Here is a 14,352-nt window from a genome sequence, read left to right as displayed (position 1 = left end):
ATGATGTAATACTGGAGAACTTCTATGTTGTACCAATTTTTCATCCCATTTATATAATATGTGTTCAGATATCTTTTCCCCTATTTTATCTAATTCTAATCTCGTCCAGTCTGGTTTTTCCCTTGTTTGATAAAAATCTGATAGGTATCTTAATTGTGCGGCTCTATAATAATTTTTAAAGTTTGGCAATTGTAAGCCTCCTTGTTTATACCATTCTGTTAATTTATCTAGTGCTATCCTCGGTTTCCCCCCTCTCCATAAAAATTTCCTTATTATTTTCTTTAACTCTTTGAAGAATTTTTCTGTCAGTTGTATTGGCAATGCCTGAAATAAATATAATATCCTTGGAAAAATGTTCATTTTAATACAGTTTATCCTTCCTATTAGTGTTAATGGTAAATCTTTCCAATGCTCTAAATCGTCCTGTAATTTTTTCATTAGTGGATAATAATTGAGTTTATATAATTGGCCGAGATTTTTGTTTATTTGTACACCTAGGTATCTTATTGCCTGCATTTGCCATCTAAATGGAGATTCCTTCTTAAATTTTGAGAAATCCGCATTATTCATAGGCATTGCTTCACTTTTATTTACGTTTATCTTGTAACCCGACACTTCTCCATATTCCTTCAATTTCTTATATAATTCTTTTATTGATAGTTCTGGTTCTGTTAAGTACACTATAACATCATCTGCAAATAGACTGATTTTATATTCCTTGTCTTTTATTTTTATTCCTTTTATATTATTATCTATTCTTATCAATTCTGCTAGTGTTTCTATAGCTAATGCAAACAATAAAGGTGATAGTGGGCATCCCTGCCGCGTTGACCTGCTTAAGTTAAATTGCTTTGATACATGTCCATTTACTGTCACTTTCGCTAACGGTCCCTTATATAATGCTTTAATCCAATTAATATACTTCTCCGGTAAACTGAATTTTTGCAATACTTTGAACAAATAATTCCATTCTACTCTGTCGAAGGCCTTCTCTGCGTCTAAAGCAACTGCTACTGTAGGTGCTTTATTTCCTTCTATTGCATGAATTAAGTTAATAAATTTACAAATATTGTCTGTTGTGCGTCTTTTTTTGATAAATCCAATTTGGTCTAAATTTACCATTTTCGGTACCTGCTCTGCTAATCTGTTTGCTAATAGTTTAGCTATTATCTTATAATCTGTGTTTAGTAAAGATATTGGTCTATATGACGCTGGTGAGAGTGGATCTTTCCCTTGTTTTAGTATTACTGTAATTATTGCTGTTTTACATGAATCTGGTAAGCTTTGTGTTTCATCAATCTGGTTGATTACATCCAGGAGGGGCGGAATTAATAAGTCTTTAAATGTTTTGTAGAATTCTATTGGAAATCCATCCTCTCCTGGTGTCTTATTATTTGGTAATTTTTTTATTATCTCTTGTATTTCTACTGTTCCAAATGGTTCTGTTAATTTATTTTGTTCCTCTATTTGTAGTTTTGGTAGTTCAATTTTAGTCAAAAATTCATCTATTTTCCCTTCTTTCCCTTCGTTTTCAGTTCGGTATAATTGTTCATAGAATTCTCTAAAGTTTTCCTTAATTTCTTTTGGATTATATGTAATTTGTTTGTCTTTTTTCCTTGATGCCAATACCATTTTCTTAGCTTGTTCTGTCTTAAGCTGCCATGCTAGGATTTTGTGCGTTTTTTCACCCAGTTCATAATATTTCTGTTTTGTCTTCATTATATTCTTCTCTACCTTATATGTTTGTAATGTTTCATATTTTATTTTTTTATCCGCCAATTCTCTTCTTTTAGTTGTATCTTCCTTCATTGCTAATTTTTTTTCTATATTTACTATTTCCCTTTCCAACTGCTCTGTTTCCTGATTATAGTCCTTCTTCATCTTGGTTACATAACTTATTATTTGCCCTCTAATGAATGCTTTCATTGCATCCCATAGTATAAACTTATCTTCCACTGATTCCGTATTTATTTCAAAATACATTTTTAATTGTTTTTCAATAAATTCTCTAAAATCCTGCCTTTTAAGTAGCATGGGGTTTAATCTCCATCTATACATTCTTGGAGGGATGTCCTCTAGCTTTACTGTCAATATTAAGGGTGAATGGTCCGATAGTATTCTAGCTTTATATTCTGTTTTTCTTACTCTATCTTGCATACTAGCTGATAACAAAAATAGGTCTATTCTTGAGTATGTTTTATGTCTAGCCGAGTAATATGAATATTCCTTTTCTTTTGGGTTTTGTTTCCTCCATATATCCAAAAGTTTCATTTCTTGCATTGATTTAATTATAAATTTGGTTACTTTGTTCTTTCTGTTAATTTTTTTCCCAGTTTTATCCATATTTGATTCCAAATTCAGGTTGAAATCCCCTCCTATTAGTATGTTCCCTTGCGTATTAGCTACCTTCAAAAAGATATCTTGCATAAACTTTTGATCTTCTTCGTTAGGTGAATATACATTAAGTAGATTCCAAAACTCCGAATATATCTGACATTTTATCATTACATATCTCCCTGCTGGATCTATTATTTCCTCTTCTATTTTAAATGGCACATTTTTACTAATTAATATAGCCACTCCTCTTGCTTTTGAATTATACGATGCTGCTGTTACATGTCCTACCCAATCTCTCTTTAATTTCTTGTGCTCCAATTCAGTTAAGTGTGTTTCTTGGACAAATGCTATATCAATTTTTTCTTTTTTCAGTAAATTTAGCAGTTTCTTCCTTTTAATTTGGTTATGTATTCCATTAATATTTAAAGTCATATAGTTCAACATAGCCATTTTATACTTTGTTTATCTTCCCTTTCCGTTTTTCCATCATTACCTTTCCTCCTTTTCCATTTCTGTTTTCTTATTTTAAACCCTTTATAAGACAACATTCCTAAAACATCAAACATTTTCCTTATTCTCCTATTTATTACTTCTTTAGCCCCAATCTCCCCTTCCCCTCCTGAGTTGTCCTTTATCCCTTGTCGGACAACCACATCTCCCCTCTCCATTTGGGTTTGCGAATTCACTCGCAAGCGTCAACTGATTTTGCAGTGACCGCTATTCCCCCCCACCCAACCACCCCCAGAAAAGATTTCACTTTTCATATGTAACAAAGGTCACTCTTTTAATTCCCTCCTTATTCTCTCTATTCCATTACCTTCCCTTATTAATTCTTGTCTATACTATCTATATTTTCCTCTAGGTACAGATATATTCACGTATGCACATTATACCTATACACTCTTATACCTCTTTACCCACATACATATCAATCGTGATCATTTTTACTCTCATTACACGTCTTCATCTCTCCGTCTATTTTGTAATTGTTCTGCAAATTTTCGTGCTTCTTCTGGATCTGAGAATAGTCTGTTTTGTTTTCCTGGAATAAATATTTTCAATACCGCTGGATGCTTTAGTATAAATTTATACCCTTTCTTCCATAAAATCGCCTTTGCTGTATTGAACTCCTTTCTCCTCTTTAGGAGTTCAAAACTTATATCTGGATAAATGAAGATTTTTTGCCCTTTATACTCCAGTGGCTTGTTGCCCTCTCTTACCTTTTCCATTGTCTTCTCCAGTATCTTTTCTCTTGTATATCTTAGGAATTTTACTAAAATAGATCTTGGTTTTTGTTGTGGTTGTGGTTTAAAGGCCAATGCTCTATGTGCCCTTTCTATTTCCATTTCTTGCTGTAGTTCTGGACATCCTAGGATCCTAGGGATCCAATCTTTTATAAACTCCCTCATATTCTTGCCTTCTTTATCTTCCTTAAGGCCCACTATCTTTATGTTATTTCTTCTGTTATAATTTTCCATTATATCTATTTTCTGAGCTAACAGTTCTTGTGTCTCTATAGCTTTTTTATTAGATTCCTCTAATTTCTTTTTTAAGTCCTCTACCTCCATTTCTGCTGCTACTGCCCGCTCTTCCATCTTGTCCATTTTCTTTCCCATTTCTGTTAAGGTCATATCTATTTTATTCATTTTCTCTTCTGTGTTGTTTCTTCTTCTTCTTAAATCATTAAATTCCTGTGTTTGCCATTCTTTAAATAACTCCATGTATCCTTTAATAAGAGAAAGTATATCCTTTATCTTGCCTTTCCCTTCTTCTATTTCATTGTACTCTTCCTCTTCTTCTTCCTCTGGGTTGGCCATCTGTTGTTTCTTTGTTGCCCTTTTCTTCTCTTCTTTCTTGTTTCCATTGTCTTCTGTGTTCTCTTCTTGCTGCAGGTGTTCTGCAGCTGTCGTTGCCGGCTGTGGAGATCGACTCCCCAGCTGGTCCCCCCTCCCGTCGGTGTGTTTTTTTCATGCGCATCGCGCATGCGCGACTCCTCGCGCATGCGCGGTTGCGCACTTTTACTCGGCTCAGCGAGCCATTTTTGTAGTCCAATTTCTACCAACCTGAGGAAGCGGGTTTCTCTCTCCACAGCGGGCCTCTTCGAACAGGTAAGGCCTTCTCCTTCTTCCTCCGTTGTCTTCTCTTCCTCTCTTCTTATCGTTGATTTCGATTTTTCTTTTTTTGTCGCCATCGTCTTTCCACCTTTATACTCACTTTTCTTTAACTTTTATTTCTGTGCCTTTGTGTTTTCCTTTGTTTTTTCCGACTTTTCTGGAGAGGGCTGGAGTTCACCGTCCGGCCACTACTCCATCACGTGACTCCTCCAGTTGCTTGCTTGAATGTTCCTCATTCATAATTATTTGTTGATAGAGTTTGTGGTTTGTACCCAAATGTTCCTATTTCTCCCAGCAGAGTGGGACAGATGTCAGTTGTACTCATCAAGGACCTCAAAGCTTGATGCCACCTAGGTCCAAGTGGCCCATGATTGGCTCTCCATCTAACACATGACATGCTCATTCCCTCCACAAAGCTGCAGCACGTGTCACAAAACTGCACAAAAGCTGCTTTTTTTTTGTGCTCTGAAAATGCTTTCCAAGCCTATAGCCTCTCACTAAGAGTTCCTCCAGCATTTCCTGCCACTTGTGGCCTGAATTTAACATTCCATTTATTTAACATTCCATTTATCAGCTTTGCAAGCTGACCAGATTTATTAAAAACAGTAATGGATTGCTTCGTTTGATGGGTAGTGAATTTTTTGTAGGTTTCAGCAAACATTCCTGTTTTTTGAACTTGTGGTGGATGGAAGGTCATTGATAAAGCAGCTGAAGAATTGTTGTGTTGACAACACCATTATAAACAACTCCTGAAATAACTAGAGAAACACAAATGGCAAATGCTAGAAGCTTGAGCAAAGAAAGAATTACCAGAAGAATGCTGCAGGCTGCTCGTAGTAGAAATGATCAGCCAATATTTTGGCCCCAAAATGTTGGCTGACTCATTTCTATCTACAGGGGCTGTCTTGCCTTCTGAGTTCTGCCAGGAATTCTTTGCACCTGAGGTAACTTCCTGAGGCTGGGGACAGCTGATCTCCAAAAGCTGTCACCATTTCTCTTTGTGTTGTGCATTGTTTCAACTATTGAAATGCTTTCCTCTTGAGTCCCAACGGCTTCAATTTTACCAGGATGACTTGGCACTGCACTTGATTGAACGTCAAAAGGTTGGTGGTGTGTGAGACCTCATCTCTGAAATTTGTCTCTGTTTAAACCAAGGCTGCGATGAGGTCCAGAGGTGAGTGGCCTTGACAAAACCAAAACTGCTAATCAGTGATCAAATTATTACTAAGTGCTGCTTGATGTCTGAAAATAGATTGATTGGGAATAATTAATTACATTAGATTTTCCCTTTTTTCTTAAACTGCAGCATTATTTCACATTGTTGGGTAGATACCAATGTTGAATTAGTTGCTCTTAGTTCTTTCTAGATGCAGTGTGGAGTGCCATACAATGACCTTTATGTGATAAATTTGGCAGATGTGTTCTTCAGGACTTGCCAAATCACTTTTGGTGACACATGTTGAAGTCACTCAGCAAGAGAACATAGTGTCCTTACAACTTTGAATGCTTCTTTCAAATGTTGCTTAATGCAGTAGGACATTAATACACTCACTGAGGGTGGAAGGCAAGTGATAACAAGGCAATTTCTTGACCTATGTTTGACCTGATGCCTTGAGACTTTTGAATGTTGTGATATTGAGTTAGTCTCCCATGCCTTTGGTTTACTGCTGTACCATCGCGTTGGTGGGATTGTCCTACTGATCTTACAGGATATACCCTGGGATTATATTTGGGGAATTTAGCATGATATAGAATGCACTTATATCAGGTTGTCGTTTGTCTAGTTGGTGGGACAGAGGACCATTTGGTGTCGGGGGTATTGTGCTCATACTGGCTTGTATGTGGCCCCAGATAGAGCAAGGAAAGAAAATTTCCTCCTTTTAAAGAACATAAATGAATCGGATAGCATTTTTTTGATCCATGAACTTTAAAGAACTCTCATTAATTTTGACAAGTGCTAGGTTATTAGCAGAATTTGAAATACACAGTTAGCATGCTGGGATTTTAACACTCCTTTCTGGATTGTTCATCGAGGCCTCTGATTTGCTCCTCTAATAGTTAAATTACAATATCACCATATCCATGAATATTGGGCCTACTGTCTCTGAGAAGAACAAGGGTCAATTTGGACAGTCCTTCAGCTAGAAAAGTCCACTTTTGTTTTATTGTTAGCTAGGTTGGACAAAATGGGGCCTTGTACCACAGATTCCAGTGAGTTGGGAGTAATTGACCCTGAAATTCCTTCACACAACTCTTAGTAGGGGAAAGAGCTGGGGTTGTGTGATTGAAAATGAATTTAAGATGTACAAGACCAATGTTTATACCTAGTTTCAGGCTACTTGATGCTCAATTAAGAACCTGACCCTGATTTTCTGGTGACAGGTGTTTTTTTTTTTGACCACCAGAATTCATGGACATTATAATGAAACCCATATTTTGATAAGTACATCTGCTTTATCTTTTATAATGGTCTAATATGAAATGTTGTCTCTTGCATAACCTTTAAGTATAGTTATTACTACCCCATAATTTCACAGCTGACTACACATCAAAACAATAATGGTGAAAGTTCTTTTCCAACAAATTTGGCAAAATGGACAATCTCACATTGAAACACCCAAAGCACATAAATTTATTGACATTTTTTGTTTTCCATCTTTTGTAGGGTGCTGGAACTGATGAAAAGTGTTTGATAGAAATTCTTGCCTCAAGAACCAACCAGGAACTTCGAGCGATTATTCAGGCTTACAAAGAAGGTATGGTCTTGTACCACATTTACTATATCATGGCAGTGTTGTGAAAACAGATGAGGCATTTGTTCAGAAGTGAAGAGAAATCTATGGATGCTAAAAATCTGAAATAAAAACTTGAGCTGGAAAAGTAAACAGGTCAGGCAGCATCTATGGAGTAAGAAAATAAACTAATGTTTTTGATCATTGACAAAATTGTAATGAAAGGTCATCAACCTTTCAAAATATTAATGTACTGCGAAGATTGAAACTAACTTTTGGCTTGAAATTGAAGAGTTGATTTTAGTGGTGTTAGATGACTTAAAGATTTTGTATTCTACATCCGTTTTCACTTCAATATCTTCACACTCTCGTTTTAAAGCATGGCTTCAGAAATGGCATAGTGCTTTTGGTTGAACAGTTTAAAACATTATTAAATCAACATCATTTGATCCTTGCATTAAACTGTGGAGCATGTTGTTAATAGAAGTACTGAATAAAATATTTTGGTGATTATTAGTGATGGCAAAAATATTTAATTTGTTCTCTTAGGGCTAAGTAGTTGCTATTGGTAATGGAACTCAAATCCCTGTGTTTTAACTCATGAGCTACTAGAAATAACTCTTTATCTCAGCCGTAACTGCCACTTTTATTGCTTTCAGAATATGGCAAAGATTTGGAAGAATGTGTTGTCAGTGACACTTCTGGACATTTTCAAAGGATTTTGGTGATTCTGCTCCAGGTAGAAGTTGAGAAAAATAAATCGGTCATTGTATGAAATGCTACACCTTTGAGTTTACTGTAAATTTTAAAGTGCCACATTTATGGAATCATTTTGCAATTTATCATTGTTTTGTTCATAAATTCCATGAACTTGAATTTAATGTGATTAAAACCCCATATAAGCATTGCCAATCAAAATCTGATACCAATTATAAAAGGAAATATTAAATTAAGGCTGGTTCTGAAGGAGTGCCCCCTTTGGTACCTACGCCAGAGCAAATTGCACGATCCTGGTGGCAGATAGTTGGGGATTTAGGGTGGATCTTCTAATCCCTGGAACAACCCAGGCTAATGCTTCCGTTCTGCATACTGGATAATTTTGCACTTGAAATGATATTTAATTGAGAGTAGATTCAAACAATTTGAAGAATATTTACAACTCAACAGTACTTTGTTGTTTTTACATCTCTTTGGGTTCTGTTTAATTCAAGGTTCTTCCTCAGTTGTTCCAAACTTTAAAAAATGTACAGGTAATTGCAATTGCACCCAAAGGTGCTTCTGCTACTTTAAGGCAAATGTTGAGCCAAATTGTGCACAGAAAGGTCCCATAAAGCGCTGAATTAAATTATTCTGAAATTTGTTTTATTAAGTTTCAGCAGTTTTTTTTTCAGTCTTAACAACCATATTCCAAATGGCCTTGAAAGATTATTTGCATAATGTGAAGCCATTTCAACATACAGAAATAGAAAATTTGATACACTTTTTTGAAACAGTTTTGGGTTGCAATAGATGAATGTATATTCTCCTGTAAACATCCTTGCTTGGTTGGATTGATGCAGAGTAATTGATGTGAAACTATTTACCATCATTGTGAAGCTTTGCAATGTTCATGGAAGCAATGCACAAATCTAGAATTCCTGTCTTGGCAGCTGCCTGCACTTTGATGGTAGGTTCATTGTGGAGATTAACAGATAATTCTGTAGCAGGTTTGAGGCGACACTTGGTTTTCACCTTTTTTATTTTAGTGGAAGTAAATAGATGCAAAAATTAAGCGATTTTAAAATGGCTCTAACATTGCTATCTAAAAGTTATGAAATAGTTTTAACATTTTTGTTTAATATCCTAACATCTTATTAGAGTCTCAAGAGAACTTTGAAACTCTTATTTTTTTTAGATTTTACTAGATTTGATAAATGTTCAGTGGTTTACAAACAGTGGTAACCTTGGACAATGCACAATTTTGCTATTAATCAATTTCCCCATTTTCGTCTCGAAGTAATTTTGAGCACTACAGGTAATTGTATTCTCCTTGTGTGCTAAATTATCCCTCATGACAAGGGAGGCTTTGCCAACATTCTCCACAATTGTTTGTTTGTTTGTTTATCTTGATATATAGCAGTTGCTGAACAGATCTTTGAGGCCTTTACAAGATTTCCAAAATGCAATTTTTTTTCCCTTCTCACATATAGAACATTACAGGCCCTTTTGCTACCATTGTTTTCCTTGTCTAATGCTCCTCTCATTCTTTGTCTATTCCTCTGTTTTAGTTATCCAGGTAAACTTCCTTAAAGTCAGAGATCCATGGTGCAACATTAAATTTTGCTGTGCCATCATAATTTTGCAACTGGAGGGTGTATTACAACTTGTGGAGTTCCCACTGAAATGCAAACTAGTTTTTGGGCCAGTTTCTTCATTTCCCGTTTACTATTAGTGATAACAAAGTATTATCAGTCATTTATAGCAATGTACTCTGTCATAGTTCATCCAACCGGTGGGGGGGCGGGGGGGGAAACCAATAAATGTTAACATTTCTCTTCTTCCTTGTTAGGCAAGCAGAGAGGAGAGTACAGCATATGATGAAGCTGCAGTTAAAAATGATGCACAGGTTAGTGAAAATGTTAGACTTTAAGCAAGTTGTTTGAACTTTTCTTAAACTTAATTTTGCACAACTTTGAGGCAGCTCGATTCTAGCCTTAACCTTTTATGGTGATTGGACTCAACTAGAGAATTGTTTAAGACACCATTCCAATACTGATGCCTGAATTATTGTGTAGCCCCATTCTGTTGGTGTGACAGAAAAAGCTTTTGGTAAAATCTATCCAATTTTTAAAACCATTTGGGGTTTAAAAAAAATCATTGTAGATTGAATTTCAGAAAATGTATACCATCAGAGTGGGTAATGGTCATGTGAGTGTGTGTGATTTGTGTATAGCTGCTCTCCAGAGTAGTTGTACATGAGGAAGTAATATAGCTTTGTGTCTAAAATTTGAAAGAGCAATTCATTTGACTCCCATGTTGCTGGAAGAATTACTATAGATGGAAATTACAGATAAAATGCTGGATGTGTCACAGCAGAGTATGAGGCTGCTTTGCTCAAGATCAGAAAAAGCAACAGAAGGCAGTGAATGCCTGAACCTAATGCATATGTCCCTCCCCTTCATGACCTCTACCCACATCTCCAACTGCCTAAGAAGGACAGCCAACGTACCGAAGGTCACATCAGAGCCTAGGTACACTCTCTTCTCCCTCCTACCTTTGGGGAGAAGGCTCAAGAGTGTGAAAGCAAGCACCAATGGGCTTAAAGACCATTTCTTCCTTGCAGTCATCGGGCTCCTGAATGAACCCCACAACTATGCTATTACACTGCCCTGCTTGGAATTGATCATTCCCTTTTTAATGCAATCATAAATTATGCTCTACATTGCTGAATGAATGTTGAAGATAACGTGTTAGACTGCTTGCAGAAGAACTGTTCTCACGGTACTCAGTATAATATGACAAACTAGAGCCCTGTAAAAGAGTAAGAGGAGAGAAGCAGATAAGATGAACTAATGGAAGCACTTCTGTTCACTACATTTGGCTCTCGAATCAGAATTTATCGTCATGAACAAGTCACGAAATTCAGTGTTTTTTGGCAGCAGCGTCACAGTGTAAACATTCATATTGTGAACGATCTTATAACAATAATATATATATATTAAAAAAAATTAAAAATAATAGTGCATGAAAAGTACGGCAGTATTTTGGTTCATTGATCATTCAGGAATCTGATGGCAGTGGGGAAGAAGTTGTCCCTATGCTGCTGAGTGCTTGTCTTTAGGCTCCTGTACCTCCTTCCTGATGGTAGCAGAATGAAGAGGGCATAGCCTAGATGGTGGTCTTGGAGGATAGAGGATGCTTTTCTTAAGACCTGCCTCATGTAGATGTCCTCGATTACAGTGAAGTCTTGAGATTTGACACCTCCATACCAGGTAGTGATGCAACCAGCCAGAATGATCTCCTCTGTACACCTGTACCAGTTTTCAAGAGTCTTCAGTGACATATCGAATCTCCTCAATCACCTCATAAAGTATAGCTGCTGGCAGGCCTTCTTCGTGATTGCATCAACATGGAGGCTCCAGGACAAATCCTCTGAGATATTGACACCCAGGAATTTGAAGTTCTTGACCCTCTCCACTACTTAGCCCTCGATGAGGACTGGGTTGTGTTCTCCTGACTCCCTCCTGAAGTCCACAATCATCCCTTTGAGTTTGCTAATGTTCAGCGCAAGGTTGTTGATGTAATACCACTTGAAGATCTATCCCTCCTGTACACTTCCTCATAGGCATTTGTGATTCTGGCGACAACTGTGGTGTCATTGGCAAACTTGTAAATAGCATTGGAATTGTGCCTGGCCCCACAGTCGTGGGTGTATAATGAGTAGAGCAGTAGGCAAAGCACACATCCTTGGGGTGCACCTGTGTTGATGAGGAGGAGACGTTGCTTCCAATTCGTACTGACTGTGGTATTCCAATATGAAAGTCCAGGATCTAGTTGCAGAGTGGAATACAGAGACCCAGAGTTTGTAGCTTCTTGACCAGTGCTGAGGGAATAATGGTATTGAAGGCTGAGCTGTAGTTAAACAGCAACATGTACACGGCTACTCTTTTCGAGGTGATCTAGAGCTGAGTGGAGAGCCAGTGATATTACATCTGCTATGGAGCAATTGTGATGATAAGCAAATTGCAGTGGATCCAAATCTTTGCTTAGGTACATGTTAATTCTGGCCACGACCAGCCTCTCAAAGCATTTAATCACAGTAGAAGTTGGTGCTATTGGGCAATAGCAATTGAGGCAGCTCACTCTACTCTTCTTGAGTACTGGGATAATTGATGCCCTTTTGAAGCAGGTGGGAACCTCTGACTGCAGCAATGAGAGGTTGAAAAATGTCTGAACACTCCAGCTAGTTGGTTGGTGTAGATTTTCAGTACCCTGCCAGGTATGCTGTCAGGGCCTGACTCCTCTTGAATGATGTTCTAACATTGTCTTCAGAGGCAGATATCATAAGGATCTCAGCCTTTGCAGGGATTCTAGTAGGCAATGTTTGGTTCTTCTCAAAGCAGGCATAGATGTTCAGCTCATCAGGTAATGAATCATCACAGACATCTATGATGTTTTCCCTCACTTTGTAAGCTGTAAAGGGCTGCACTCCCTGCCATAGCTGGAGTGTATCTGTCTCTAGCTTCCTCTGGATTGTCACTTTGCCTCAGAGGTGGCTTTCCGCAAGTCGTACCTGGTCTTCTTGTAGAGATCTGGATCTCTGGCCTTAAATGCCCTTGTTATTGCCGTCAGCAGATTGCAAATCCTCTGATTCATCCAAGGTTTCTTGTTGGGGAACACCTGGTATGTGCACTTGGGCACGCACTTATCCACACAGGTCTTGATGAAGTTGGTGACATCTGTTGCATATTCATTCAAATCTGTGGCTGTGTTTTTGAATATGTTCCAGTCCATCGATTCAAAGCAGTCCTGAAGCCGCTCCTCTGCTTCCCTCAACCATACTTTTGCCATCTTCACCACTGGTGCTGTGGTCTTCAGCTTCTGCTTATACGCTGGGAGAAGTACACCCAGGTGATCAGACTTGCCAATGTGTGGTCATGGAATGGCTCGGTAGGCGTTCCTCATGGTTGTGTAGCACTGGTCGAATGTGTTGGTTCTCCTGGTTTCACGTGTGGTGTGTTGATGATAGTTTATCAGAGACTTCAGTTTGACCTAATTGAAGTTCCCTACGATGATCAGGATGTGCTGTCTCATGGCTGTTGATCCCAGTCCTCAGTCCCTCCAGTGCCAGCCTGATGTTAGCCTGAGGCAGAATGTATGCTGTTACCAGGATGAAAGCAAATTCCCTCGGCAGGTAGAATGGGTGGCACTTGATCACCAGATATTCCAGGTCGGGGGAGCAGGACTGTGAGATGACTGTCATGTCTACGCACCATGATGAATTGACAATCACAGAAACACTGCCTCCCTTGGTTTTTCCTGACACTGGTGTTCAGTCAGTGCGATGGAGGGTGTCAGCCCTTGGGCTGCAGCGCTGTTTCTGGAATGTTTGTGTTTCACCATATTTCTATAAAGCACATCACACAGCACTCCCTGATGTCTCTCTGATGGTGAAGTCTGGGTTGGAGTTCATCAAGTTTGTTCTCCAAGGATTGCACTTTGGCCAGGAGGAAGGTAGGGACTGGAAGTCCCAGGGCCCAGTGTCTCATCTTAACCTGTAGCACCCCCCCTCCCCACTCTGGTTTCACGTGGTTGGGTCTTATATATGTGGCTCGTAGGTCCACTGCTGGTAGTTCCTGTGGTGTTTAAATGGTCCGTGCAATGTCCTTTAAGTCACCCATGGTGTTTAAATGTACTGAGCATCTGCAGTTTGCGACTCCGGCAAAGTTTAAATGGCCCAATCACTGGCTGTTTAAAACTCCTGCGGTTCTGAACTTTTCTGAGCGCCAACTGTTTAAACGTCCTGTGTCCTGACGGATATTGCCAATTCTTCCCATTCAGAGGTCTGCCAGTGACATCCTTATTAACGGATAAGTTTGATTTTGTATTTCTAGTTCTGTTGTTGCATTGTAATAGTTCTGAGTGGGAATATTTAATAATTCCCATCAGTGCTGCACGCAAAGAGTCGCCACTGTAAGGTGCCATCTTAGGATGCATTGTGATGAGCTGAAATTGTATCTGGAAATGAGAATTGGGTGATCTGATTGCTTCCATTTATTGTTTCTTATGCCTCAATCTGTCAAAAAATGCATTTTATGGTGAAATGAGAATGGGGAAAATTACCTGTCATCAAATGGATCATCCTTCTTTATTGAATCTATCCAAGTTATTGAGAAGCCGATATTTTGTCAACTCTCTTTTGAGCCCAGGAGAGAATGTCACTCAGTGCAATCCCCATGTTTATCTGTGGGAAATCATAGAGGACCCTGTATTTCTTTTCTTTTTTTGTAATGATATTATTAACCCATCTGTAACTGCTATGCTTGGTGAGGAGAGACACTTCTATTGTAATGGAGTTGTGTTTCCATACTACATTTTATGATGAATAATGAACAAAAAGTTGAATCATATGGAAAAGTCTTGCAGACAGTGACCACAATATTGCAACAGCAATGAGTCATTTAGCTCTT

General features: G+C 38.1%; 1 protein-coding gene across 1 annotated transcript in view; it reads left to right on the top strand.

Moving 5' to 3' along the window:
- Positions 1-14,352, top strand: part of LOC138757576 (annexin A5-like) — a 65,085-nt gene that overhangs the window by 25,076 nt on the left and 25,657 nt on the right. Inside the window, 3 exon segments of the mRNA XM_069925157.1 lie at positions 7,117-7,207; positions 7,843-7,922; positions 9,732-9,788. Of these exon segments, the coding sequence (XP_069781258.1) occupies positions 7,117-7,207; positions 7,843-7,922; positions 9,732-9,788 (228 nt within the window).

Source organism: Narcine bancroftii, chromosome 3 (genome assembly GCF_036971445.1).
Source record: "Narcine bancroftii isolate sNarBan1 chromosome 3, sNarBan1.hap1, whole genome shotgun sequence".
Taxonomy (NCBI): Eukaryota; Metazoa; Chordata; class Chondrichthyes; order Torpediniformes; family Narcinidae; genus Narcine; species Narcine bancroftii.
Note: the sequence above shows the minus strand (reverse complement) of the source record. Positions and strands in the feature narration are given on the sequence as shown.